At 37.8% G+C, this 27,957-nt stretch overlaps 4 protein-coding genes across 6 annotated transcripts; 1 reads left to right on the top strand and 3 right to left on the bottom strand.

The window, feature by feature from the left end:
* The first annotated feature begins 1,610 nt into the window (after nt 1-1,610).
* LOC111439217 (probable hydroxyacylglutathione hydrolase 2, chloroplastic) lies at nt 1,611-8,100 on the top strand. 2 transcript variants are annotated; one of them, XM_023077000.1, is made up of 8 exons: nt 1,611-1,818; nt 2,315-2,494; nt 3,002-3,205; nt 3,912-4,035; nt 4,863-4,963; nt 5,424-5,498; nt 5,595-5,772; nt 7,105-7,136. In XM_023077000.1, the coding sequence occupies exons 1-8, from the start codon at nt 1,762-1,764 to the stop codon at nt 7,119-7,121; spliced, it is 936 nt and encodes a 311-aa protein (XP_022932768.1). In that variant the 5' UTR covers nt 1,611-1,761; the 3' UTR covers nt 7,122-7,136. The 2 variants fall into 2 exon arrangements, with proteins under 2 accessions (XP_022932768.1, XP_022932767.1); XM_023076999.1 differs by lacking the exon at nt 7,105-7,136 and adding an exon at nt 7,803-8,100 and having other exon boundaries at nt 1,613-1,818; nt 5,595-5,693.
* Nucleotides 8,101-9,339: 1,239 nt separating this feature from the next.
* On the bottom strand, nt 9,340-10,652 carry LOC111439168 (rho GTPase-activating protein gacH). Its single transcript, XM_023076932.1, has 2 exons — nt 10,360-10,652; nt 9,340-9,921 (listed from the first exon to the last, which is right to left on the bottom strand). The coding sequence occupies exons 1-2, from the start codon at nt 10,603-10,605 to the stop codon at nt 9,568-9,570; spliced, it is 600 nt and encodes a 199-aa protein (XP_022932700.1). The 5' UTR covers nt 10,606-10,652; the 3' UTR covers nt 9,340-9,567.
* Nucleotides 10,653-12,695: 2,043 nt separating this feature from the next.
* Nucleotides 12,696-17,934, bottom strand: LOC111439196. 2 transcript variants are annotated; one of them, XM_023076968.1, is made up of 11 exons: nt 17,852-17,934; nt 17,655-17,784; nt 17,420-17,553; nt 16,945-17,147; nt 16,397-16,690; nt 15,391-15,449; nt 15,262-15,298; nt 14,940-15,011; nt 14,696-14,846; nt 14,493-14,624; nt 12,696-13,255 (listed from the first exon to the last, which is right to left on the bottom strand). In XM_023076968.1, the coding sequence occupies exons 2-11, from the start codon at nt 17,782-17,784 to the stop codon at nt 12,866-12,868; spliced, it is 1,602 nt and encodes a 533-aa protein (XP_022932736.1). In that variant the 5' UTR covers nt 17,852-17,934; the 3' UTR covers nt 12,696-12,865. The 2 variants fall into 2 exon arrangements, with proteins under 2 accessions (XP_022932736.1, XP_022932737.1); XM_023076969.1 differs by lacking the exon at nt 14,940-15,011.
* A 1,429-nt stretch (nt 17,935-19,363) lies between these two features.
* Nucleotides 19,364-27,430, bottom strand: LOC111439197. Its single transcript, XM_023076970.1, has 7 exons — nt 26,788-27,430; nt 25,810-25,909; nt 24,639-24,704; nt 23,481-23,595; nt 21,599-21,681; nt 21,443-21,504; nt 19,364-19,771 (listed from the first exon to the last, which is right to left on the bottom strand). The coding sequence occupies exons 1-7, from the start codon at nt 26,985-26,987 to the stop codon at nt 19,660-19,662; spliced, it is 738 nt and encodes a 245-aa protein (XP_022932738.1). The 5' UTR covers nt 26,988-27,430; the 3' UTR covers nt 19,364-19,659.
* Nucleotides 27,431-27,957: the final 527 nt, after the last annotated feature.

Raw genomic sequence — 27,957 nt, 5'->3', positions numbered from 1 at the left:
AAGACGCTGGGTCTCCTAGAGGGATGGATTGTGAGATCTCTCATCGGTTGGAGAGAGAAACGAACGTTCCTTAATAATGTGTGGAAACCTCTCCGCGGACAAGTTTTAAAATTATGAGATTGACGTAATCTGTTTCAAAATTTTCTTTTGGACGTCGTTTTTGATATTTTTCTGTAAAAATCTTGTTGTTCAAATTTGGTATATTTGGACTTATAGCCACAACTACTCAAGCGTAGGAATAGAGAGTTGTAGTTGACTTGGGGCTTCCACTTTAGCCTTTGGCGTTTACTAAACTTGATCATCAGCCTTGGCCATTCCATTCCTAGGCGTCAGAAAGGGCCAGCTGCTAGCTGCCATGGCTAGACCAGACGCCCACTACAAAGCCAACGCAATGACCAAAGTCCAAGCCAATGCCCAACTTTCATTGTTCAGTCACCCACTACAGTCCGACTCACGCCTGATGACTAAAAGACATCACCCTCATGCCTCCCAAACAATCATACAAGTCAGAAGGCACTGAGACTAGACATGTCTATGTTCTTTTTGTTTTTAAGAAAAGGCCTGCGGTTACTCAGGAGAATGATGCTTTACAAGAGCTTGTTCACAGGCTACTACCAACCTTCCCCGTTTTATCTGCATCTTCCTAACCAAGACCCAGAAAGAAGAGGCGACATCGTCGTATACTCGATATTTGTTGCACCCAGTGTCACGAAATGATTGAGAACTTCGACGGGTCGAAATGCATTTTGTTCTTTGGGTCTAATGGCAAAACAAAAAGAAGAACGAGGAAGATGCACGACCTAAGTGCAATGACATATTATCTTTTCAAGTAATACAGTGGAGAGTACTCCAAGTACTGTATCTCGAAGAAATGTGATTAAATGAGTATAGTTTAAATTTGAGATTGAAATTACATCATCAAATTTGAACGTTACACACAATATTGTTGAAAAATATTGACCGTAACTCAGTTTTTCACGTAATGTAATTTTTGGTTAACATTAATAGGGATGACAAAGTCTTTCTTGTAACCTTATGATTGATGATGAAGATTGGCACTTTCACCTATTCAGCAGAGTGGACCATTTCTATAATTACTCTCACCAACTTGGACTTCTACATACTCAAGCTAGTCAATTTAGCTTTAAAGTGCAGTGAATAAGGGTAATTAATTTTATACACTAAACTACTTATAATTGGATAATAAGTATTGCTAAAGAGTTCTCGAATATGAAGTTAATTTAAGGTTCGATTCTCAATAAGTATGTTTGGGCGAGTAATGAAGACATATAGCATCTCGATGCTTAGGGTAATATCATAAATGTATTAATGGACTCGATAGTTCTCGGTTGACACAATATTAACTTGTGACAGTGTGTAAGTCATGGTCTCACCCGATTACAAGAGTACAGTTTAAACATCTAACCACTTGATTAATGGTTAGCGTTTGAACCCGTTGAAGCATAAAATTATAAAACCAATTTTAAAAAATAAAAATAAAAACGTATTTATTTTTATCACTTATTCAGAAAATTAAAATTTAATCATTTTTTATTTTAATAAAAGGAAGATTATGGCGGAAACAAAAACAAAAACGCGTTTTATTTGACAAAAGAGTCGTGGTAGTGGAGCTGAGAGTTGGATGGATTCGCTTCACATATTTATGATCTGAGCGCCAACTGCTCTTCTTCACCGCGCGCGCTCTCTCTCTCTCTCTCTTCGCTCACCGATCTCGATCTTTTCTTCTTGGTGAAGACGAAGATGCAGATGATGATCTCCAAGGCCTCCTCTGCCATGGCCTCCTTGCCTTGCACTAGGGTTCGTTTTCGTACTCCTTATTCTCTTTTTTCTCTGCACATTTTTGTTTCGCAATTGCTGTGGCACATGTTTTTTGTATGAATTTTCTTCTTGTTTTGTTCGAATGTTTTGTATGTGATCGGGTTTAACCTGTGGCAACTGTCGAATGTAGCTTAAGCAGCGTAATCTGTGATTCTGTGAGGGGAGGATACTGTTTGTTTTGTTGCGAGTCTTAGTTCGTTGGCTTGTTGTATTTCTATCGCTACTTTCTGCCTGTATGACGATGAATCTATAACGGATTTTGTTGCTTTTCTTGTCTGAAATTTTTGTGATACTGAAATTGTTTTCGTGGAAGCTCTGTTATCTTCGTACGTGCTCCTGTAATTGTTACTGCTAATTTTGTTGCTAAGATCTGTACAACATGATTTATGCCCTTCCTTCTCGCGTCTCGTATCATGTCATTGTGGGTAGTGAGTCTGTAATGTTATCATGGTTTATTGACGAATGGGAGTTTCAGGTGAGAAGCGTATGTGTCTGGCCGAGCGTTAAACAACTTTCGTTTAGAAAAGACCTTTTATATGGGGTTATGCGACTCTTATCTACTCCATTGAAAACGTTGCGTGGAGCTAGTCGTTCACTTAAAGTTGCTCAGTTTTGCAGTGTCGTCAATATGTCCTCCACCTTGCAAATTGAACTGGTAAGTTATTAGATCTGGAAATTGTTTATGTGCCGTCTATCATATTAGTTATTTTTCCACACGATGGTCTTGTGGTGGTGATTTTATGATATACTTCCTGGTTTATTATTTTCCTTTATCAATTCATGATTTGATTCTAAAAAATTTTGCTCGAGGGAATTTCTATTTGATAGGAAGAGGCCTTATCTCCATTTCATTTTTTTGGTTGCATTTATTTCCAAAGTTTGATTACTTCAAAGATTGCAACACATGATTTATCACTTTAAAACCTTCTCAGCTACACAACATATAATTCTTGTTCTGTGTCCATGTGATTAGGTGGCTGCCGATTATATTGAACTAGATATTAGCCAATGCTCTTTCTGCGCTCCCACCCCTAGTTAATCCTTGTTTAGGATGCTGGCTGTCCACTATCAATCTAGGTTCTACATCTCACAATAATTTCTTAGACACTTCCAGCAGGCACATTAATTGCATACCTCTCTTTTCCTCTACTCCACTTCGTAGGTACCTTGTCTTCGTGATAACTACGCATACCTCTTACATGATGTTGACACGGGCACAGTTGGCGTTGTTGATCCTTCTGAAGCTCTACCAGTCATAGATGCTTTAACCAAGAAAAACAGAAATTTGACATATATACTTAACACTCACCATCATGATGATCACACAGGTGGAAATGAAGAATTAAAAGCAAGGTACGGAGCGAAGGTATGATTATTTATTATTATTATTATTATTATTATTATTATTATTTTGTGTTGTACCAATATTCTAGTTGGCGCTATCCTGTATATATTGTATGTTTGAACCCTAAAAGTTGGTCATTGAGGTGTTTTCCATGGATTCAACCTAAAGGCCATGAGTCCCTGGTCATTTTGTGATTATTCCCTTAGTCTCATTTTACTTGATTAGAATCCCTTCCTTTACTGGGGTCCCTTTTGTGGGCTTTGTTTTTTGTATGGTTGTGTATTCTTTCATTTTTTTCTCTCAATGAAAGTTAGGTTTTTTATTTAAAAAAAAAAAAAAACTAGAGGCCATTTGCCCTTTTTGAGGCAATTATGTGAGAAATTAAATAATTCTAAATTTATTGATACCAAAAGAATGTAGGCTTATATGCTATTCTATTCTTTGTCCAAGCATAGTGAGGTGGATTTTTTTTTTTTAATATGAAACACAAGTATCTAGTCATGAGAACGCCATACCTTGTGATATGCAAGAAATGTTACATACTTCAGTACTGATGAGAGTATTCTGAGTTTTTTTTTTACTTGTTTTGAAATAAATACTTTACTAACCTTTCCTTTAAATCAAGGCCAGGATTTAAAGCATTAAGGATTTGATGCTGACATATGTTATTTGATAGTCTTTGAGATATTTCATATTCAAATTTTTATATCCTTTTCGCTGTTTGTAGGTGATTGGCTCTGTAATAGACCATGACAGGATTCCTGGAATTGATATAACCTTAAGAGATGGAGACAAGTGGATGTTTGCTGGCCATGAAGTGCACGTAATGGAAACTCCTGGTCATACTCGAGGTGTTTGTTACTACTTGTTGCTTTTAGATTGGTTTCTCTTATGATAATAGGTACAGTAGATTTGTTTCTTGTATGATTACTCTCTCCTTTCTTTGCATGTGCATGAAAAGTGAGGGAATAAAAGAACAGTGATTCTTTCATCTGTCTCAAGAGAGTGATAATAGATTCTTTCATATGATTTAGCCATGCTTCTCTATCCATATTGTATTATAACTTTCTTTATCATTCTTCATAATTATTATGCTTTCTCTTAGCTAATTTTTCTTCAAAAACTTACTATTTGGTTGTTCTAGTTCCATACAACTTTTGTATAACTTCTTTGCACAGCCGATCTTTTCTTTGATCATTCTAGTTAAAAGAAGTCTTGCAATATTTGATATGTAGTATAGATGCATTGATGATGACTAGAAGAGTCTTTATTGGGAAATAGATGGAGTTTTTGGGCATGCTGCTTCTGTAGGCTTTTGCTTGGTTTCCATTCTTCAAACTTGCATCTCATCGAGGAAAAAGAAAAGCAAAATTGATGATGTGGGTTTTGTTGTACTTATGTAACTCAAATATGTGTCTGGGAAAAATTAAAAAACACAGTGTGGGTTTGTTGTGCCCACTAAACGTCTCAAGTAGGAGTCTGAGAGATTCGAGACTAGACTTTTTGAAAATTATGCTACCTTGGTTTCATCTGGCTTGTATCTTGTATAGTATCTTAGATATATTCATCATTGTTCTGCTTCTTAGTTCTTGTGGATTTGTTTGTGCCTATGGAATTCTGGCTCACCATTATATACTCTTTGGCCTGATTTTTTGTTTTTAATTTTAACTGAATTCAGGTCATATTAGTTTCTATTTTCCTGGATCAGCAGCAATTTTTACTGGTGATACATTATTCAGCTTATCTTGTGGCAAGCTTTTTGAAGGAACTCCTGAACAGGTTTGTTTCCCTTGCATTTTTCATTTAATTGGATGTTACCTAAATGTAGTACCATGTCCAAACAGTTTCTTCTTGCTAGACCTGCTTATGGTTTTTTCCTCTCTGTGCTTGATTTCATACACTTTTTACCCTTTTTGTTGTCCAATCAAGTTGAGTGCCATTTTGTGGGAGTTTCTCTGCTGTTCCTTTTATTCTCATTCCATGCACCCTGTTCTGTGTTCTCTCATGAACAAAATGGCACTCAACTTCAGTATGCTTAGGTCACTCATTAAGTATCGATGTAACGGAAAAACTATTGTTGTGAAAAGTGAACTTGATGCTGAATGCTAATCTACTGAATGTGAATTAAGCTCAGAGACTTAATTGCTTCTAGTTATTCAGATTCTAATGCTAAGTAATAATTGCTATGAGGTTATTATTTTATTTGCAGAATTCTAATTGTTTAGTATGCATGATACAGATGCTATCTTCCCTCAAAAAGATCACTTCTTTGCCAGATGATACAAACATATTTTGCGGTCATGAGTATACTTTGGTCAGTAACTTATTGCTTTTATTTCATTTTATTATGACACTACATTTTCTGAAGGTCGAATGCCATATGCCTAATTATATGATTACCATTTGGCAGAGTAACTCTAAATTTGCTTTGTCCATTGAACCTAAGAACGAGGCTCTCAAATCTTTTGCAACCCAGGTTGCCAATCTACGAAGCAAGGGCTTGCCAACGGTAACTCCTTGGCCATTATTTATTATTTTATGGGTGATTATTTGGAGTTTAATTCAGCATGGTTTGTGCATAGTGGTGGAGAATATTGGTTAAAACCAACCCATGAAAGCTATTTATAATCAAATAAATTACAGTAATAAATGGAAAGAATAAATGAAAAGATACCTATGTATAATGGAAGGCGAATATCTAGATATTTGCCTATAATAAAAGATCAACTGTGAAATATATGATAAACTATAATTTAGTACTAAATATCCTTAACATCCCCCGCAAGCTGGCGTTGGATTTGAATGAACATGAAGCTTGGATCTGAAAAATTCAAAGAGAGGTCGAGAAACACTTTTTATGAAGATGTCAACAACCTGGTTCAAAGGAGACGTAGAGAAATACTTTCTTGGCCATCGAAAACTGCAGAGGGATCGTCGCTCCACGGCGATGCTGCCGTGGCTCTGGCGAGAATATGTCTAACCCACGAAGTAGAAGGGGGAAACCTAGAGGAAGAGGAGAATAGAGAGAGAGGGTTCGATGGTGACTATGAAGAAGAGAGGAACAAGAGAGGAAGAAGAGGGCATAAACTGAGAATGCGGACTCTAGGTGTATTTTAGACGAAGAAAGAGAGGGACGGAGATGGAGTGGGGTTTGCGCCCTGTGGACCGGGTTGCTATCGAGCAAATCAACACGAGTAAGAATATCACGAGCATATTTTAACTTACTGATAAAGAGACCATCAGAAGTGGGTGAAGAGCCACAATGATAGATCCAAAGACGGTGATTCTGTTCACAACACCTAAATGGTCAAGAGTGGAGGCCGACAATGGAGCAGTAGGCAAAGCCGGTGGAGAAGTAGCCGGCGCCATAGCAGGTGGTGAAGTTCCAATGGACAGAGGGGAGTCACGTCCCCCGGAGCAAAGGACAAAGACGGTGTTGAAGTCGGAAGAGTCGCCGTAGTGGGTGAAGGAGCCGATTTTGGCAAGGAGGTTGGCGGCGACTTGGTTAGCGAAGAAGCCAGTGCGTGCCCGAATTTTGAAGGTAAATCTCTGCAGAAGGTTGATGGGCTTGTAGAGATTCCGTATATTTCTGATGAGAAAGCTAATGAGGATCTTGATGTTAGGGTTTTTGTGAAGGATGAAGGGAAGATTGGGAAGAAAATGAAAGAAACTATGTTGGCTAAGAGAAAATCGATTGTGTTGAAAAATGTGAGGTTGTATGTACAAAGTATGGCGAAGGGTGATTTGGAGGTCAAAAGGGTGAGCCGAAAAGTAATCAATCGGCTCCGCCTGCGACAGCCATGGAGACTGCCCCTGCGGCGTCAAAACTAGCAGTGGTGGTGGAGAAGAACCGTAGAGGATTCAGAAGCCATTGAAAAGAAAGTATCGAGGTTGTTAAACCGAAAAAGGGCTCTGATACCATGAGAATATTTGTTAAAACCATACACCTAAATGGTGCGAAAGTTTTCTATTTATAATCAAATAAATTACAAGAATATGGAAAGATTAATAAATGAGATTAATAAATGGAAAGATACCTATACGTAATGGAAGACAAATATCTAGTACTGAATATCCTGTAATAAAAGATCTAGATAAAGTACTAATATCTATATATTTGTCTGTAATAAAACATCAAATATACATGGTAAACTATAATTTAGTACTAAATATCTTTAATAGTGACATCATAACTTTCCGTGTGCATCAAATATATATGGTAAACTATAATTTAGTACTAAATATCTTTAATAGTGACATCATAACTACCCGTGTCATCGTAATAATTTTTTTCGAATAAAAAGACTACTTTATTGAAAGCATGAAAAAACTTTCCTCCCAAGTTGAGTTTACACGAAGCACTGCTAGTTGATGCCTTGCAGAATATGAGCTAGCGAAGTAAAAAAATTGATTTCTTTTTGTGGTTCCTAGGGAGATTTATTTGTAATGTTGTGAGCTCCTCAGTAAATTGGACTGTCACTATAAAAACAATGATTTTGGTAGGCTGAGACACACAAGCACCTCGACCTTGAACCTAGGGATGGCATGAACAGGCCATTTGGTATTGTACTTCCATTGCCCCTTGAGTGTTTTTAACTCTATGATTCTAATATCACAGATTCCAACAACATTAAAGATGGAGAAAATGTGCAATCCGTTCCTCCGTACTTCAAGTACAGAAATTCGGCGGTCGTTAAAAGTTCGAAATACAGCGGATGATGCAGAGGTCTTGGGTATCATTCGCAAAGCTAAGGATAAATTTTAGCACCCTCTATAAAACAGAAAGGGGTTGGAAGAGTTCATTTTCATGTATAGGATGATAGATTAGCAGTTGCCTTGTAAAATAAGTTAACGGGATGTTTGCATTCATGATTTCCTATTGAGTTCCAGTTCAGTTCTTAAGTTTAATTTGCGCACCTCTTGACACGAAGAGTCGATTTTCTTTCCCGTTCTTTTTATACGATGAAAGAGCACAAGATTTTCGTGGTGTGTTTGATATTAGGTTTAGATGTTGGAAACAGTGGTGAAGCCATAGTTGTGCCTAGAATTCAATTGAATATACTATGTGTTATGTTGGAGTATAAGTTGGTTAAGAGGAGAAACATTGGAGAATGTAAAGAGAGTCTGGTTGAGGAAGAGGATGTTTCTTCTCCCATCTCTTATTGGTTGTGGGTGTGGATTGGTGTCCCATGCCATCTTTGAGAGAGTATTGATATGGACTCTCCTTTTTTGCACGAAATAATTTAGTAGAAAGGTGAGGTTTCTTGATGCAATAGATCAACACAAGGGCCTTGGGTTTGATGGTTTTGCCATCACTTTTTTCAGCACAATAGGATAGTAACTTTAATGAATTATTTGTTTGTCTCCTCCCTACAAATGAAAATGGCAAACAATGTTCAGTCTCCATATATTCATTTGCTCAATCTATATAATTAGACCAACTCATGTTATCAAATAACAACAAATTAGTAGCCATGTAACATTACTTGGTTATATATATATATATATATATAATATTTCTTTAGATTTTTTTTTTTTTAAGAAGAAAAGAAAGTATTAAAAAAGATTGAAAAGATAAGAGTTTTGGTCATTACTATTATCTTGTCCTATATAATATACTCATAAATGCTTGCCTCAACTAGCCTATCTTGGATACATATCTACATTCATGCATACATCTTGAGAGTTGGTATTATCTATTTGTTAGAAGAAAATAAACTTAAAAGTTTTGAATCCAAAGTGAATATAGGTTGCATGCATGCAGCTATAAATTGTCTCGTTAAAATATTATAATCTCAACCAAATGATTAAAAATTTCATTTTCGACTTTGACATGGTTGAACTAAAAAACCTGATGAAAGTTTGTACCCTATCTCTATAACTCATCTTGTTAAACTATTATAACCTCAACCAAATGATTAAGAATTCCATTCTCAACCTTAGCATGTTTGAACTAAAAAACCTCATGAAAGTTTGTACCCGAGAACAAACAAAACTACCTTAAATGAATACAAAACTTGAAAAATAAGAGTCAGTTCTTAGAATATATTATTACTTGTTTAGGGTTTGATTCTTTTCTTGAAATTCTATTTCCATTAAACTAAGGTTTGTTTGCAATTGAACACCCATTCACATGATTAGAGTTGAAAAAGAAGAACAAAAAATGAAGAAATTTATAAAAACAAAAGCCAAAGCCAAAACCAAAACCAAAACCAAAACCAAAACCCATTGGCCTCCTTTTCTGACAAATACAAATACACATGGAAACAATTTGAAAGGCAAAAATGAAAAGGGTTTCTCTCTGTCTTCTTCTTCCTCTCATTCCCCCATGAATCAAAGCAAAAAAAAACCCAGAAAGAAAAGCAAGTGGAAAGTTGTGTCATTCATGGAATCTCATTTTCAGAGCGATCAAAATGAAGAAGCTGACCATTACTGCATTTTGGACAATCTTCAACCAGCTTTGGCACCATAAAATACATTAGGCAGCTCTTGCAACCTGCCACCACCAACACATCCTCCTCCTCTTCTTCTTCTTCCTCCTGTTCTTCCATCGCTGCATAGTTCTTCTTGTTCTCGTTGTTGTTATTCGATGACTCCGTCGACGACTCGTCGCTATCCTCATCGTCATCGTCATCCGAGTAATAGTAATCTTCACTATAATGATCTTCTGTGATAGGCCTCGGATCCTCCTTCGCCTTCATTCCATTCCTCCAGTTTATGTAGTAAATCTCCCCCGTCTGCCAAAAAAACAAACAAAAAACCTCACATTCTCCATATTCTCTTCAAATTATAAGCAACCCTTCACATTTAAACAAAACCCATTGAACAAAATTTCAAAAAACCCCTTAAAGTTCCTTCCTTTCCATGAATTCTATACCCAAACACGAAACCCTAATAAGTTTGTGTAGGAATAATGACTCTCCACAATGGTATGATATTGTCAACTATGAGCATAAGCTCTCGTGACTTTACTTTACACTTCCCAAAATGTCTCATATGAATAGAGATGTATTCCTTACTTATAAACTCATGATCATTCCCTAAATTAGCGACTCACTCCCACCCAGAAGAGCTTTGGGCTTCCCACAAGGAGAAAGTCATGATCATTCCCTAAATTAGCTAATCTGAGACTCCCTCCCAATAATAATCAACTGAACCCAGAAGAAAAAAATAACCTTTAGATCGAGACACTGCTCCCAGTGGTAAGGGAGAGAGATATGGGAGTTGAGGTCCAAAGTGGTGGGAGGTTGAAGAAGATCAGAAGAAGAGGAATTTGGGGCTTGTTGTTGTTGGTGATGATGATCATGATGGCGGCGGCGGCGGCTTAAGGAACAGTTCTGAAGAGAGCGTTCTAAGGCGGCTGTGATTGTTGCCATATTTGGAGGTGTACTCATTACTAACCCACCAAAGCTTAGGAACATGAACAACAAATGAAGGAACCAGAAGGAAAGAAAGAAAATGGGAGATGGAAATTAACAACCTTTTTCCTTTTTTTAATAAATAATTAATTAATTAATGTGTGGGCGTGAAGAGGAGGCTTACGCGCGTGGGAATCTTACCGGAACAACTCAGTTGGGGTCCAGGACGTCTTGTCGACCATCATCCGTGGACGCATTATGTGATCATGGGAATTCCACGTCCACGCGCGGAGAGACCGCGTGGATTTTGTTCTTTTTTTTCGGGAAAGGTGATTCGAAAAAATTAACGCATTTACCAAAAAGAATGCCGCGGCTTTCTCCAACATCGTTCTCTCTTCTTTTCTTATCCTATTCAACATGATTTTCGATTAAATATTTTTAATTAAATTAATTAAAATATTTCAAAACTTTTTATTTTAAGTGAAATTATTCTTCTATAAAAAGTATCTCAATCATGGGAATGCAATAATGTTAATAAGTAGGGATGCAATGAGATGATCACGGGAGAGAGCTAGGGTCGAGTTGGAGATGACACGAATAAAATGTTCATCTTTTCTAAACGATTTAGGAGAGTGAGATGATTGGATGAAGTTAAATTTTAATCTTGAATGAGCTATGAACATCTTAGAGAAGGTCAAGTGGGCATTCTCGAACAACTTACGAAGGAAAAGGAGATGTCTACATTTGTCGTTGATATGAGTACCTGTTTGTAAGAGGGTGGAAACCTCTCTCTGTTTAAAACTGTGAAATTGATAGTGATATGTAATGGGTAAAGCGAATAATGTCTGTTAAGCACCGCGGTGTGCTTGGGCTCTTACAAATGGTATCAGAGCCATACATTGAACGGTGTGCCAAGTGGGGTGGATTGTGAGATCCCACGTCAGTGGGGGAAGGACGCATTTTAAAAAGCTTAAGGGGAAGCCCGAAAGGGAAACACCGAACAAACAAAAACATAATAAAGTGCACAATAAATAAACACTGTTTGATTCTTCCAATCACAATGACATTATTGAGTCAGAAACACTTTAAAACATCACTCTCAAACATAATCTTATAGAATAGGATCAATTTCCCCCGGTTGAAGGAGAGAGAGGTGGAGTGTCTGAAGGGCATTCTTGAAGAAAGAGGGAGTGTCTGAAGGGCATTCTTGGAGAAAGAGAGAGAGAATGAAAGAGAGAGAGAATGAAAGAGAGAGAGAGAATGAAAGAGAGAGAGAGAGAATGAGTTTTGGGAGGATGTTGATGGCAGAAGGAATATTAGGGAGAGAGAGGGAGGGAGAGATAATGTCGGAGTCACAGAGAATAGTTTCAGAGAAAAGATTCCAAAAGCAGAAGAAAAAAGAAGAGAAAGACCCAACTCTGCCACTCATATTCATGTTCATGTTGCTTTCTCGTGATTATTACAATAAATTTACCATCGCTTTTCCCCTCTCTTTCTTACCGCTTCTCTCTCCCAAACTTGAAACCTTCTTTATTCTTGCTTTCTTATCCCATTTCAATTTCACCTTTTTAACCCATCATCATTTCTCCCTTCCTGTTTTCTTCTTGTTTTTTTTTTGTCTGTTTCTTCACTTCCTAACTGTTCTTTTCACTATTCTTCTCTTTTAAGAAAAACATATGGCAATGAGTGAAGAGGTAGCAGTGACAAATTTGGTCAAAGCAAAAGGTTCACAAACTGAAACAACCCATTCATCTCTTGGATACATCAGACACTCAACATCCTGTGTTTGTGTTTGAGGTTGATACAAGAATGTAATTGTGAGATCCCACGTCAGTTGGGGAGAAGAACGAAGCATTCTTTATAAGGGTGTGGAAACTTCTCTCTAGTAGACGCGTTTTAAAATCATTGAGGGAAAACCCGAAAGGAAAAGCCCAAAGAGGACAATATCTGCTAGCAGTGGGCTTGAGCTATTACAAAACCTCTCCATAGTAGACGTGTTTTAAAACCATGAGGTTGAGGTTATACATAACGAGCTAAAGCAAACAATAACGGCAAGCAGTGGGCTTGGATTGTTACAAGAATCATGCCCCTAATCAGGACGGATCATATTAGTTTATATGAACATAATAGGAACATCAATCACAGTCAAATCATAGACAAAACTGAAATGATTTATATACACAAGCAATATTTTGTATAATTTAGCCTACGTGCAAAGAAAAATACGTGTCGGGTCTAACCTAGACATACCGAGAACTCGCTTACGCGAGATTCTTCGGATCACCGATTGATTCTATCCTAATTTTGAACACGAGCTAAGATCTCAAAGAGTAGACGTCTCCATCATCTTTGGAGTAGTTGAAGAATTGGGCAGCACTGAGGCATCTGCTGAAGGGTGAAGTTTATGCTCAACATTTGCTGAAATTGTCCAAATCAAAACCAAACACAGCATAACAACTGAGACAAACACAAGGCCTGCCCAAACCATGTTGGCATAGCTCTCCAAAGGCCTGCAATGGTGTTCTAAGATCTTTGAAAACGCATCCTTCACTGTTTGGCAGTTCACAAGGCTTTCCATGCCTGGATACACATTGAAGAAATCTTGTACTGAGTTTGTGTAAGCCTCCACCGTTTTGTACTCTGAGTTCGACATGAACTGCCTATTCTCACACCCTCCATGGCTTTCATCAGAACATGTGAGTAGCTTTAGCACCTGAAAGAATAACAATGTGCATAGAGATCGGTATTGGTATTGGTATCGATGGAAATGTCAACAAATATTGCTTTGTTCCACGCTTTTTTAGGTAGAAACTTAAAGTGAAACCATATAGATTTTGTGAGATCCCACGTTGGTTGGAGAGGAGAACAAAGCAGTCCTTATAAGGGTATGAAAACCTCTCCCTATTAGACGCGTTTTAAAAACCTTGAGGGGAAGCCTGAAAGGGAAAGCCCAAAGAGAATTATTTCTGCTCGCAATGGGCCTAGATTATTACAAATAGTATTAGAGCCAGACATCGGAAGATGTACCAGCGAGGACATTGGGCTCCCAAAGGGGGTGGATTTTGAGATCCCACCTCGGTTGGAGAGGAGAACAAAACATTTCTTATAAGGGTGTGGAAACCTTTCCCTAGCAGACGCGTTTTTAAAACCTTGAGAGGAACCCCGGAAGGGAAATTCCAAAGAGGACAATATCTGCTAGTGGTGGGTTTGGACTGTTACAATGGTGTATCAAAACTAGACACCAAGCGGTGTGCCAGCGAGGACACTAGCCCCCAAGGCGATAGATTGTGAGATCCCACACCGGTGTGAGAGGCCCCCAAGGAGATGGATTGTGAGATCCCACACTGGTTGGAGAGGAGAACGAAGCATTCTTTATAAGGGTGTAGAAACCTCTCCCTAACAGACGCATTTTAAAAACCTAGAGGGGAAGCCTGAAAGGGAAAGCCAAAGAAGATAATTTCTGCTCGCGGTGGGCTTGGGCTATTACAAATGGTATCAGAGCCAGACACCGGAAGATGTACCAGCGAGAATGTTGGCCCCTAGAGGGGGTGGATTGTGAGATCTCAAATCAGTTGAAAAGGAGAACAAAACACTCCTTATAAGGGTGTGAAAACCTCTCCTTAACAGACGTGCTTTTAAAACCTTAAGGAGAAACCTAGAAGGGAAAGGCCAAAGAGGACAATATCTACTAGCAGTGAGTTTTGGCTGTTACAAATGGTATCAAAGCCAGACACCACACAATGTGCCAGTGAGGACGCTGGGCCCCTAAGGGGGAGGATTGTGAGATCCCACATCGGTTGGAGAGGAGAACAAAGCATTCATGTAGAAACCTCTCTCTAACAGACACGTTTTGGGAAGCCCAAAAGGGAAAACTCAAAATGGGTTTGAGCTGTTACAGATTGAAACCTAAAGTTTACAATAACATAGTACGTACGTCCAAACATATTTACCTTGGGGATATCTCGGATACGAATGGTGTTCGCTGCACAGTTTTCGGGTTGATATTCATAATATGGAGGTTCTGAGAAAGGATTGCAGACCAAACCAGTGTCTGGATATGATACTGAAATTTGTGTGTTGACCTGCAAAAACAAAAGAAATTCAAAGGTGCCAATAGAAAAATAACATAAAAAGACAAACAAAAAAACATTACCTGATTAACAAGATCATAAATCTCTGAGCTTACATCAGTTAGAGCTGATTTGGCTGTCAGCAGTTGCTCACATGGGAGAATCGAACTGAGGCTGTTGTTGTTGGGATTTTCTTGAAACATTTCAAGAGCTCTGCAACTGTCTATTGAGAAACTGAAACCGAACAACCAAAAACAATATAACGTCTTTGTTTTTATGTACAAACTAAATCTTGTTCTTGAGAACATAGCAGAGAGATAGAGTTACTTGTTCAAGAAAAGATACAAGCCAAAGAACATCCAACACACGACTGTTAGAAACCAGCACAGTAGAATGAAGCTGCAAGAAAAATGTTTAAGGATGTCTTGTTATATGTTGTGTTTGGTTGGATTTTGTTAGAAGTATTGGCGGAGCTCCCGGAATCCCGGGACAGAAACATGGATAGCATAGGTGCCTCTTAATACTATTGGACGTGGATTTGAAATGTGCATAGCTTCTTTTAATCACGGACTACAAATTTGAAATACTTTTACAGTTTCTTTCTCATTCTCGAGAAATTTCTCGTGACGGAGTGGATATCGATGCTTACCTGTGAAATAGTCTATGTAATCTGAGGATCCCAAATACTGCAAATAGCAGAAAAGTGAGCTTTTGATCAACACTTACTGAACAGATTTAGTTGTCTTTTTGATGTTTTTAAGAAACCACACAAACTCACCAGACAAACCAATTACAGCTCCCAGGTTCAAGGAAATTGTAACCATAGTCACTATGTACCTGCATCCATACACACATCCATTCAATATATTTATCAAATTATGAGATAGTGGTAAAAGCTCAAATGTTTCGTCCGATGTAAAGGAAGAACTTTCAAAAACCAAATGTTTATCAAACGGGATTTTAGAAAGTCAAGTTCAGGGATCTAAGAGGCGAGGCCCAGATTGGAGATGATCTTGACGACGATTCACCTAGAGTAGTTTGTAACAGTCCAAGCCCACCGTTAGTAGATATTGTCCACTTTGGCCCGTTACATATTGTCGTCAACCTCACAATTTTAAAACGCATCTACTACAGAGAGGGTCTAACCCTACTCCGGTCAGAGCCAGTCACCGGCTCTTACAAATGGCATTAGAGCTAGTCACCGAACGGTGTGAGGCACCGATCGAAGTTGGGCTAGATCTTCTCCATAATAGACGCATTTTAAAACTGTGAGGCTGACGGTGATACGTAACGGACCAAAGCGGACAATATCTACTAGTGGTGGGTTTGGATTGTTACAAATGGTATCAGAGTCAGACACTAGACAGTGTGCCAGTGAGGACGTTGAGCCCCTAAGGGGAGTGGATTATGAGGTCCTACATCAGTTGGAAAGGGGAACGAAACATTCCTACTAAGGGTGTGGAAACCTCTCCCTAGTAGACTCATTTTAAAACCGTGAGGCTGAAGTCAATACATAACAGGCCAAAGCAGACAATATCTACCAGTGGTGGGCTTAGGCTGTTACAAAGTTTCCGGTAGCTACATCGCGAGTCTCTTCCCTTCAGAGGCACAACATGGATACAGCCATTCTAAAAGAACGTCAAGGAAGAGATGACTATGCATGACAGGGTCGTAAAGGACTCTCTTGAAACAACTTTCGAGAGACCAGTTGAGGCTTTCTTAAACGAAAAATTTATTAGATATGAAACTAAAAGTCGAAAGACGAGGTAGGAGAAGAGAGTTACATTATGTTGAGGCCCTTGTGGATCAAGCGCCTGTTCTTGTTGGCTTGGCACTGAATATTTGCAGCTTGAGCATCAAGTTTGTGAGAGGTAGAAGTCAAAGTTGTAGCAGCTGCCTCCTCATGAGTTCCAATTCCTTTAGAAGCTTCTAAGTTATGAATCATATCTTTCATAGCTGAAGTTGTGTTTTGTATAGTGTTTGATGCCCCATTGGCTGTCTCTATTATGATCTTCACCACATCCTTTGCCTCTCTATCAAATCTACTGCTGCCTACAATCACCAATCCACATCCCACCCTGCCCACACACATCATACATTCATACACTTTATGGATCGTTCATTTATCATTCCGTATACTTCTAACTAACTCTTGATATCGATAAGCGAATGAGTCATGTCGTGTTTATTGAATATGTCAGGATTAAACAGTGTTTTGTCTATTTCGTTCGACCAGTTATCTATCATATCGTGTCAAATTAACTAATGTTTGTCTAGTAAAACTAGCGCATGATTCTAACGATCAACCTACTCGAGTGCTTGAAACACTTACAGAGCCAAAATTGTGAAGAAAGTAGCCAAAAGAATGGTCCATAGGTAAAATTTGTCCCCACAATGTGACATTTTCTTCAACTTTCCCTTGCTCCTTCTCTTGCCACGACACAAAGTTGCTGCAAAAAATCCTCCATATGCTATTCCACACACAAGCCAGGCCACTCCAATCCCATACCCTGCAGCTCCTGTGAATATTGTTGACTGAAAAGAACAAAGAACACGAAAACGTCAACACCGTAAAAACATTAATAGCGTAGTTTGATTGAACCAAACCAACTTGAACTTATTAAGAATCAAAAGTTGTCTCTTTTCATAAGTATCTATACTAGAGATCATTACGATTGATTTAAGTTGTTTGAATTGAGCTATCGAGATAAAGTTCTTCGACTTTGATAAGTTTACGACTCAAACAAGTAAGTTAGTCGAAAAAGTTTCATAATTTAATCGAACCCAACTCGAGAAAGAGAACTTACACTCCAATAGTGTTTGTTGGTGATGTTATATCCACCTCTATACATCTTGAAATGGTTCAAAGGATCAACTCGAACTGTATTATCTTCTTCCTCAAGTGCTTCCAACCCATCATTTCTCTGCACAAAATCTCTCCCTGCAAGAAACCCCTCACCAAAATGATACTCAAAATCGTTTCAAACCCAACATGTTCTTCCTTTGATGATTAAGTTTTTTTGAAAAAGACTCCATTTTTACCATATTGTATTAGAGAGCTGGAGGATGAAATTTTCTGTCCCACAGTTTCCGGGAAAATCCAGGATGAACTGATGAACATCCAAATCAGAGGAATTATGAACCCTTTAACTCCATTTCTTGATCCCATCATCTGGAGAGGGAAAAAAAACATTTTAATCATAAAAATTGTAAATTTTTTTAATAAAAAAACAGCCTACCTGTTAAAGGAATTAGTGGTTTAGTTTGGAAGCAGAGAAAATGGGGAGAAAGTGAAAAAAGATTTGCTTGGTGAAGTTGGTTTTAAGAAACAGAATGACCAAATTTACAAGAAAGGAACAAAAAATAATTTAAAATCCAAAACCCAATACATTAGAAATTGAATTTTTTCAAAAAATTCTTCACGGAAATCTTAGAGAATTCAATAATAATCTCAACATCTCCCACTTTTTAGGAGGAAAAAAAACCAAACCACATGGAAAGTTGCAGTTGGTCTGAGAAAGACAGGATGATGAATACGTTATTACATTAGTAGAGACACTTATGGAGAAATAAAAAACAAAATAAAATGAAAAATATCATTTCATCGTGAAGGTACGTGGTTCGTGGCAATCCCGTAACCTTTTTCAAATGCGGTTAGAATTTGTGACCAAAATCAAGCATTTCTTTAGGAATGAGTTCCTTACGAATTTTGAAGTGTTGGGTTTGAAAATTTGAAGGGTTGGGTTGAATTTTCGAGGATAGGAAGTTAAAGCGACAAACGTGGAGAAAAAGGCAACCTTGTTTGTTGAATTTCGATATAGTTTTGAACAGTTTAGCTCAAGTTTGTAGTTTAACGTTTATTCGAACATTTTCGTGGGTTAAAAAAAATCGATGGTTTCAATAAAAACAAATCAACGAATAAAACGATGTTTAATCTGAATACAGATCAATTATTATTCTAAAAGTTGATGAATCAATTTTCCACTTTGTAATTGTTGAGCTAAAAGGAAGAAGGAACTAAACTAAAAACCGTTTTTACTTTCGTAATTATGAGTATGAAGATTGTTAGAAGCTAGTTGATGTCAAGGCATGGAGTGGGAATATGGTTTCCTTGAAGATTCTTCATGTGTGTGAAAAGCTTGAAATATTTTAGGTCAGAGGTTGCTTAATAATGTTATAAAGAGAGTGGAGAAGAAACAACAAAAGAAATTTGTAGCCAATTTTAAAATTACAAAAATGACCCCTAGTACCCATTAGAAATTAGTTTTTTCATCATTTTTAAAGGGTACCCTTCATCATTTTTAAAGGGTACCCTTCATCATTTTTATACGTGAGAAAAAAAAAACATACGTTTAACCCTAAATGGATAAGTTTTTTTTTCTCACGTCTGAGTTAAGCTTGGACATGGAAGTCTTATTTCGTTTCTCGTGAAGTAAGACTAAGCTCATGAACTTATTATCATAAGTCGGAACAAGTTAATAGGATCCCTTTTTTATGTCTCCATGACCCTCCCGTGTGGTGACATGGGGTGAAAAAAGGAAAGAGGGATGAAATTTCTCTCGCTTTTGGCATAGCATGCCCCAACGAGAGGCCCGCACGACGGTCTACTTTTTTTCATAATATTTTATAAGGGTATCATTGGTCATTATTCCTCGTCATTTTTAAAAGGGTTTCATCGACCATTTCTGAAAGGTTTCTTTCTAAAATCCAGTTCCGATAAATATTTTTGAAAAAAATTTATCGATTTTTTCAAGCGGAGAAATATTGTTTATTATGACTTTTCATTTTTGCGAGAGCATTAGAAGAAAGAAAAGCATTCCTAATTATTACACAGCATCTAAGTTACAATCTACCTCTTCAAACTAATGTATGAATCCATATATTCTAAAGCAACAAAAAAGAAGAAATAAATTAAAACAACTTTGTAGACTCAAATTATAGCAACTAAACAATTTGATCATTCATATGCAGAAAATGCTTTCCTTTCCTTCCCTTTCCTTGCTTGAGGAAGTAATTTGAAAGGGAGATTTGTGTTGTTGATGACTTTTCATGATTGCATAGAGTGAGCGGTCGGCGGCAGGATTGTGTTCGCTAACTCGTCGTTCACCTTCACCGGAAGAGGCGGCATCTGCTTCATTACTTCGGGCATTTCGTTCAAGCTACAACCATCAAGATTCAAGACAAGTTACAGAACTTTTCTATACAAAAGTTTGCTACGATGAGTCAATTGAAAAACTTTCGACTTTTAAAGCAGATGGCTACAAGAATTCCTGTAACTTACTATACGGTTCATAAAAAATCACCGAAGAGTAGAGGAATTAGTAACTTTTCGATTCAACCAACCTACACCTCGAAATTAATTTACGCAACCAAACTAGTTGGTCTTTGTCACCAAAACCGAGCTTCCTACGCTACGAGTAAACATTGACCAGTTGGAACATATCATCTATAATAATGTGCTAGCTGGTTATTGAAGAAATTAGAAGTCAACTCATCTAGCCCAGGAGACTTGAGGAGTTTCCCAAGTCAAGCATAACAGTGATTATCCAAGAAAAAAAGTCTATCCACCTGCAAGCAAACCTCAAAATGAGATATCTATCTACGCTAACAAGGAAAAACTTACCAAAGAAAGGAATACCTTGATATGAGTACTGTAAAAAGGCTAGGCAAAACGAAGAAACATGTAGGGATATAGATCCACGGAAAGCAACCAAACTGGAAAAGTTCTCGATCTCGGAGGGAACAAAGGGAAAGGTATGCCACGTGTCATAATTGACGATACGATTGTGCCCCTGAGAAAGTCATTGAGAACGATGACTAGCTTATGTGGGGGAGAGTGTCACAACCTCACTGAGAGAAAGCAGGTTGTGACCCCACACACAAGACAAACAAGGGACAACCCTCAAGCGGCGTTCCTCCGACCATGTGAGAGCCAAGATAAACAAGTGTCATGATGCAATTGAGGAGGACGGTGCATCATCTAACACACCAAGAGTTTACATTCAAGCCAAGCTAAGGCATACACAAGGTTGAAGAGAACGAGGTAACATGAGTTTTGAGGTTTTGATATGAATGGTGAGCTTTGTTATAGATAGACTTAAGAAGTCGGGGTATCGATATGAGTTCCAGCATGCAACTTTGGAGTTAAGTTCACCTATATGAAAGATGAAAGCTCACCAAATTTGGTGTCAATCGCATACTCGACAGATGCTCTATAGAGTCGTATGACCACTTGCCAAAATGACGTATACTCCAAAAACATTGGAAATATCTCAAAATGTATTATAGAGGGAGGCATGGCGTCAACTCTCCACCGCCCCTAGGCCTTGTGGCCTAATCAAGATACGTTGTAGCACATACGTGTGCCACAACGTGGACGAGCGTTGCGAGACGAGCATCTCGTGTGTCTTCCTTTGAAATGGGTCTTTCAAGAATAGTGTCACAGCACGGGTGTGCCGACTTTGCACCCCAGCCCATGTGTTGGAGATTGGATTATGCACCCGCTATCCATAACGGATTCCATAAATGATTTAGCATGGACACACATGAGGGTCTAACACCTAGTTCCCATAAGTACCAAACTTCGGATCATCTCCAAGTAGGAGGTCTACACAATATATGGGAACCAATCTCGCAGAACATAACAAACAAAATAGACAAATGGAGGAGTTGTTATTCCAAGGTAGTAGACAAACATAATTTGCATGCTAAAAATGGACTTTCTGCTAAATGTACGTTAAGAGGGTGTGAATGTTCGATAAAACTAAGGAAAGCATGCTGGTACAAATGGGGGGAGTGAGGAGAAAAGCAGTGAAGGTAATGTTACTTACTCGCTCATTATTTTGAGGATGTTATCTCGCGTTTGGCAGAAGAGACTGATATTATCTTGTATCTGCATAAAACAAAAAGTTATTACTTACTCGTTCATAGATTCTTGGTTAAACTTAAAAATGGTGAAACAAGATCCGGACAGCCAAGTTCTTCACCTGAAAAGATGCAAGATTAGAAGATATTTGATTCATGGCATGTGCATTCTGTTCAAGAAGCTCTCCAGTTGTACCACCAATAGCTGAAAGCATCACAATGAACAAATGAAAATGTTATGCCCAAGTATACCCTTGCGCCAATATGTATAACCTAAAGGAGAACTCACAAGCAACTTTCATTGCTTGTGACCTGTATATATAAAACCGAAAGGAAAACTCACAACCAACCTAATTGTAACTTTCATTGCAATTTTTCATTTCATCAATGAATTATGTTGTTTTCTGTATATTGTAGAAAAAAACAATTGCAATCCTGAACATAATATGCATCAAGACCTTGAAACGAATCTGTTTCTCACATTCTACATTCTAAAACAAGCACAACAGACTTTCTCTCAAGGTTTGGGAAAGGGGATGTGAGACCCCGCATCGGTTGGGGAGGAGAACAAAACATTCTTTATAAGGGTGTAGAAACCTCTCCCTAGCAGACGCATTTTAAAAACCTTGAGGGGAAACCCGAAAGAAAAAGCCCAAAGAGGACAATATTTACTAGCAGAGGGTTTGGGCAATGGACACGAGGCGGTGTGTCAGCAAGGACATTGGGCTCCAAAGGAGGTAGATTGGGGGGTTCCACATCGATTGGAGAAAGGAACGAGTGCCAGCAAGGATGCTAGTCCCCAAAGGAGGTGGATTGGGAGATCCCACCTCGGTTGGGGAGTAGAACGAAACATTTTTTATAAGGGTGTGGAAACCTCTCCCTAGCAGGTGCATTTTAAAAACCTTGAAGGGAAGCTCAAAAGGGAAAACCCAAAGAAGATAATATCTACTAGGGGAAGTGGAATCACCTTGGGGGACCATGCAGCTCTTTTTCCTTCTTGAAACAAAAAGAACATTCTTTGATAGAAACACTCCCAATTGAAAACTCTTTGATTTCTCTCTAACCACCATCAAAAGTCTTGACTTTAACCATAATGGGATTGATAATTTTGAACTTTTTTAGGTCAAAACCCCATGTAAGTCACCCGCCTAAGCGCAGATAAGCTGTTCCAAATTCATCCTCTTGAACCAAACACCTGAATCAAATATTCTTTGATTCCTGTGAAACCAAATTTCTGGAATTATGAAATATGACAGCTTGCACCTTTGTTATGGACCCATTAAACTTTGAAAATCTTGAATAAAGAAAACTAGCATTTAGCCACAATGAACATGAGAAAAATATGTGATCTTGAGCATTCACCATCCCCAACACACAATGAGCATACTAGAGGGTAGCAAACTGAGGAAGAAAGTTCCCTTTGGAGATTTCAGCACTATTTAAACCTGAGTGGAGTATTTCTCCCGATTGGAACATCGACTTTGTTAGGCTTTTTGGTTTCCAAATGGACGACAATACCTTGTTCGGTGTTGGGGAAGGAAAAGATATATTTTTTCAATGAACAAACATAGAATTCCTCTGAAGGAACAACTTTCCAGCTTTTAGCATCATCCATTTTATACCCAAAAAAAAAATGTATTCCAAAATTTCCAAGAGTTTCTTAACATGTACTAATGATGATACAACGGCTATCAAAAGACAATCACGCTTCACGATACCATTTATATCTTCAAATAACCAAAAGACATAGGTAAAACTTTCAGAGAAGGGAAAAAAATGGGCTAGCAAATGGTTTGGGTATACAGAAGAACAAGCATGGCAGTTGAATAATTACTCTACGATTTATTACCTACATGTCTATATTTTTCTTTTAAGAACAGTACCTACAAGTAATAACAGATATGAAATTTACTCCCTCATCCATCATGTTGAGAATGAAGAGTGGGAGCTGCAACAGCCCAAAACACATAGTGGTGTGAAGGAAGACATGCGTAGAAACAAAACCTTTATATGAGACGCCGTCATCATTGTCCATGGGAATCATAGGCATTCCATAAGGAGACACATTAGGCCTAGTTGCAACCTGTGCTGACTTCATTGAAGGGTCAGATACTCTTTCCTGGAACAAAGAAAAATATCATTCCTCAGTTCTATGAGCATGCCAAAATTATGGTGAGACTTTCCATCGGAAAATGGCCAACTTATATATTCATTTGCATTTAACAACAAAATTTACTGGTTCTGGTTGGCAGTCATTGGATAATATCACGTTAAAAGTAAAGAGTTTTGGCCCTCGAAGGCACAGATATAACGGAGTATCTTTCCCTAAAAACCCAGTACTGAAATACAAACACAACATGGTGGATGCTTTAAATGAAATAGACACTCTAACGTGTTAAAGCGTGTTTTTTTTTTAACAAGAAACAATTTTTCATTGATATAAAAGGAAAAAGAAAATAGAGCTCGAGGAACAGACCCCATAGGTAGTTGAAAGAACAAGAAGCCGAACCAAAAAGAAAGGAATTCCCAAAAATACAAGAAATGAAATAAAACAATGGAGAACAAAGCACCCCAAGAAGACACAGACCCAAAACCCCAGAGTACATAAAGCACTTACAGTTTGAACTTAAAGAAGACATACTGCACTTACAAGACATCAAATATAATGAGTTTTGCAACAATATAATGATTTTTATCCTTGACATCAGCATTCAAAATACAATTACATCTTTCTTATGGTACAACGTTTTAAAACGAAGTTCTAAAAAAGATAGAAAACAGAGGGGAAAAAATAGTGCAAGCGCGTAAAGAACACCAAATATAATGTTATCTGCAATGACGGAAATAAATAATGTTGGTTGGAGCTATTTCTAATTGGTCAATGAAAAGTTGTTATTCTGCTCAAGGAGGTTAATTTTTTTGGTTCAGTTTAGTTTCTTAAGCTATTAGGGTTTTAGCTACCAGTTAGCAGCCTACTTAATATACTGCTATCCCAAATTGGCAGCAGATTCAATCGCTGAATAAAATTGAGAGAAATAACCATTTATCAGGCACTTAATAGAGCTTTAACTAATGCATACGCTGCAAGTAACAAATGTACAATAAATCAAGGAAAAAAAACAAGACAACACAAAGAAAAAACACCAATGATTTACATGATACCTTCTTATCTTTATTCTTTCTTGTTAAATTGTGTTCTTCCTTCCTTCTCTTGCTATTTTCCTTTTTCTGACAAAAATAAAAAGTGAAACAAAGAGAAATTGAGAGGGCATAAATAAAATTGAAACCTGCAATAATGATATAAAAGTATTTAGATCTCCATAGGTGATGATAGAGTGCCTTTCATTGCTATAGTTAAATACACAGACCAAAAAGAACCACATACAAAATTAAATAAAGAAATCTAGTTTTAAAGGGAAAACACTTGCCTGAACAGGAAGAAAATTTATCCATTTCTGTTGAGTTTAAAAAACAAGAGAAACGTGGATATAAAAGTGTTCGCATCTTTCGTCCATAATAGTCGGAAGGGGCATAATTGTGTGGATGCATTGACTTCCAGACCATTGAAATATATACAATTTAGGATATGCATGTATTTTAACCTATGTTAACCTACTTTTGTTTAACAGAACCTGTGAGACCCACGTCAATTGGGGAGGAGAACGAAACACCCTTTATAAGAGTATGGAAACCTCTTCCCAGCAGACGTGTTTTAAAAACCTTGAGGGGAAGCCCAAAAGGGAAAACTCAAAGAGGACAATATCTGCTAGCGGTGGGCTTGGGTTGTTACAAATGTTATCAGAGCCAAACACCAAACACCAGACGAGGTTGTGCCCCAAAGGGGGTGGACATGAGGCGATGTGCGAGCAAGGATGCTGGGCCCCGAAGGGGGGTAGATTTGGTGGAGGTCCCACATCAATCGGAGAAAGAAACGAGTGCCAGCGAGGACGCTGGGCCCTAAAGAGGGGTGGATTCTGAGATCCCACATCGGTTGGAAAGGAGAACGAAACACCCTTTATAAGGGTGTGGAAACCCTAGAAGACGCGTTTTAAAAACCTTGAGGAGAAGCCCGAAAGGAAAAGCCCAAAAAGGACAATATCTGCTAGCGGTGGGCTTGGGCCGTTAGATAACCACATTGAAGGCAAGAACTTCATGAAGATTCAAGCAAAGGTGAGTCTAAGCACAAAATAGTGCCACTCTAATTTGGATATTTCTTTGGCGATAGTAAATTCTAACCAATTACCAGTCTAGCGTACCCATGATGATTCACAAAACAGAAATTTTGCCAATAATTTATTTGTTACAAAAGCAAGAACTGAGTAAAGGAACTCACATTCATCCATCTGCAACGCAAGGCAACATCTCGTACAGTCTTATTTGGTAGCTGCATAGCAATCTTTGCATAACGAATAACACTAGACTCTCCGGCATATCTGTGTCATATAAACCAAATCAAGATCATTTACTAAAACGACCAGGCCACCTAAAATGCAATATTTAGAAGAATGGGGTATAGGTAAAACAATAATAAGACTACACACAGAGATCAGCTCAATTATGACCTTATTTCCCCTTACAGAGACATTAGAAAATGAAGAAGAAAGAAAGATGAAAAAGTAAAAGAAAAGAAGCCTCTAAGAACAAATAAGAGACCCCTCATATTCACACAAGAATTCATTCAAAAGCATGGCCTCATAATACCAAGAGCCATGAGAACAAAAGAAACTCAGGCGGAAGCTTAGAAGTAAGAATTCAGTGTTAGAACTCATTCTAGCAGTCATATGGCAGGCTGTTAGAGTTAAAATCTTCTTAGTGTTAATACTCTACTGGCCAAGAATAAGTGCAAGAACTATTATCAGATGCTATGTGGTGAGGTTCAGATTATTGAAGGGGCATATTCCACATAAACGCATAAATGGTAAACTACCAAGAATCTCATTCGAAGCAAACTGTGTTAACATATATATTTCCACTACTCCATAAGAATTAGTTCAGTCCATAGACGTCGCTGGTATACTAAGAGGAATTTTAAGATACTAAAAAAAAAGTGTACAAATTGTTCCTCTCGTCCAATCCCCAAATGAATTAGGGACCAATCTCCTAACTTAACCATTTGAAATGATAAAGCATGAACCAACCCACGAAAAAAGATGCAAAAATAAGGTGAAATAGCTCGAACTTAAAAGGCAAAAATGAATTCCCATTGGGAAACAAGAGAAAATTAATCAAATCCCCCTTAATTTAAGCAACTTCCGGATAAACTCAAAAGCAAGAAGCTCAAAAGCAACGATTGAGAACAGGAAAAACTCACTTCTTAAGGCCTTCTTCCAGTGTGAGCTGCTCATCAGATGTCCAATCCGTGGAGATACCAGGATTGTGCTTCATCGCAAGAGCGGAGCTGGAACTATCCGCTGCAGGCACTGGGGTGGAATTACCATTGCTGGGGTTCCCTCCATCGAAGGAAGACGAGGGTTGGCCAGCTTCTTGATGGTTCCCAGATGGGTTAGCCATCAAAACTCCCAACAATTCAACCGTTTCCCAATCCCAAATCGAAATCGAAATCCAAAATCAAAATTAAAACAAACCCACCTCCTAAAACCACATAATTGAGCGTTGGCTCCCGCCAATTCAGAATCCTGGAACCAAAATCAAGGAACCCAGAAGAAAGAAGGCAGAGAAGAAACAGAAAGCAACGTCCTCGAAAGAAAAATTGAAGATAGAAGAGTCAACCAATGAAGAAACTGAAAAAAGAAGGGGGGAAAAAGAGGAGGGAAGCAGATAGAGGTCAAAGATTTGTACGGAATAAGACTGAAGGGAGCTCTGCAAAACAAAATAAATTAAAAGGAAGTTGCAGAAAAGAATGAGATGAGAACGGTGGCCGAGTATTCGGCAATCGGAGGGAGAGAGAGAGAGAGAGAGAGAGAGAGGGTTTGTTGTTTTGACGTCAGAAGGTGTCAACACATTCCTCTAACCAACGTAACATTTTTACCTTTCTTTTTCTTTTTTCTTTCTTTCTTTATTTTCCTGTCTTTTTCTTCTTCATTTTTTTTTTTTTTTAAAATTACAGCCAATTTAAAAATATGCTAAACTATAATTTCCATTAAAATACTAATTTAAAATATTGAAATGACTTCAATTTTTCAAGTTCGTCAATTTAAATACACCCCATTAATTTCACTACACAATCATCCGACTCACTTACCTTCTATTTTGATTGAATCGTAGAATAAAATTATTCTCAAATTATTTATGAGATTTTACTTTTATAATGAACTAAATTTTAATTAATTTTATAATTTAATTAGTTGTGAGAGATATTTAAAAATTTTGGAGTATGGAACTTTGCCTTCCTTATAGAAAAGGATTCTCTATTCAAGTGAAATGTGAAATGTCCGTTCTACCCTACTTGGAACCCAACTACGATTCCCTTTTTCTTTAGTCATATCTTTTCTTCTTCTTCTTTTTTTTTTTTTTTTTTTTT

This window comes from Cucurbita moschata, unplaced genomic scaffold (assembly GCF_002738365.1).
Source record: "Cucurbita moschata cultivar Rifu unplaced genomic scaffold, Cmos_1.0 Cmo_Scf00086, whole genome shotgun sequence".
Lineage (NCBI taxonomy): Eukaryota > Viridiplantae > Streptophyta > Magnoliopsida > Cucurbitales > Cucurbitaceae > Cucurbita > Cucurbita moschata.
The sequence above is the reverse complement of the archived record's forward strand: the minus strand, read 5'-3'. Positions and strand labels throughout refer to the sequence as shown.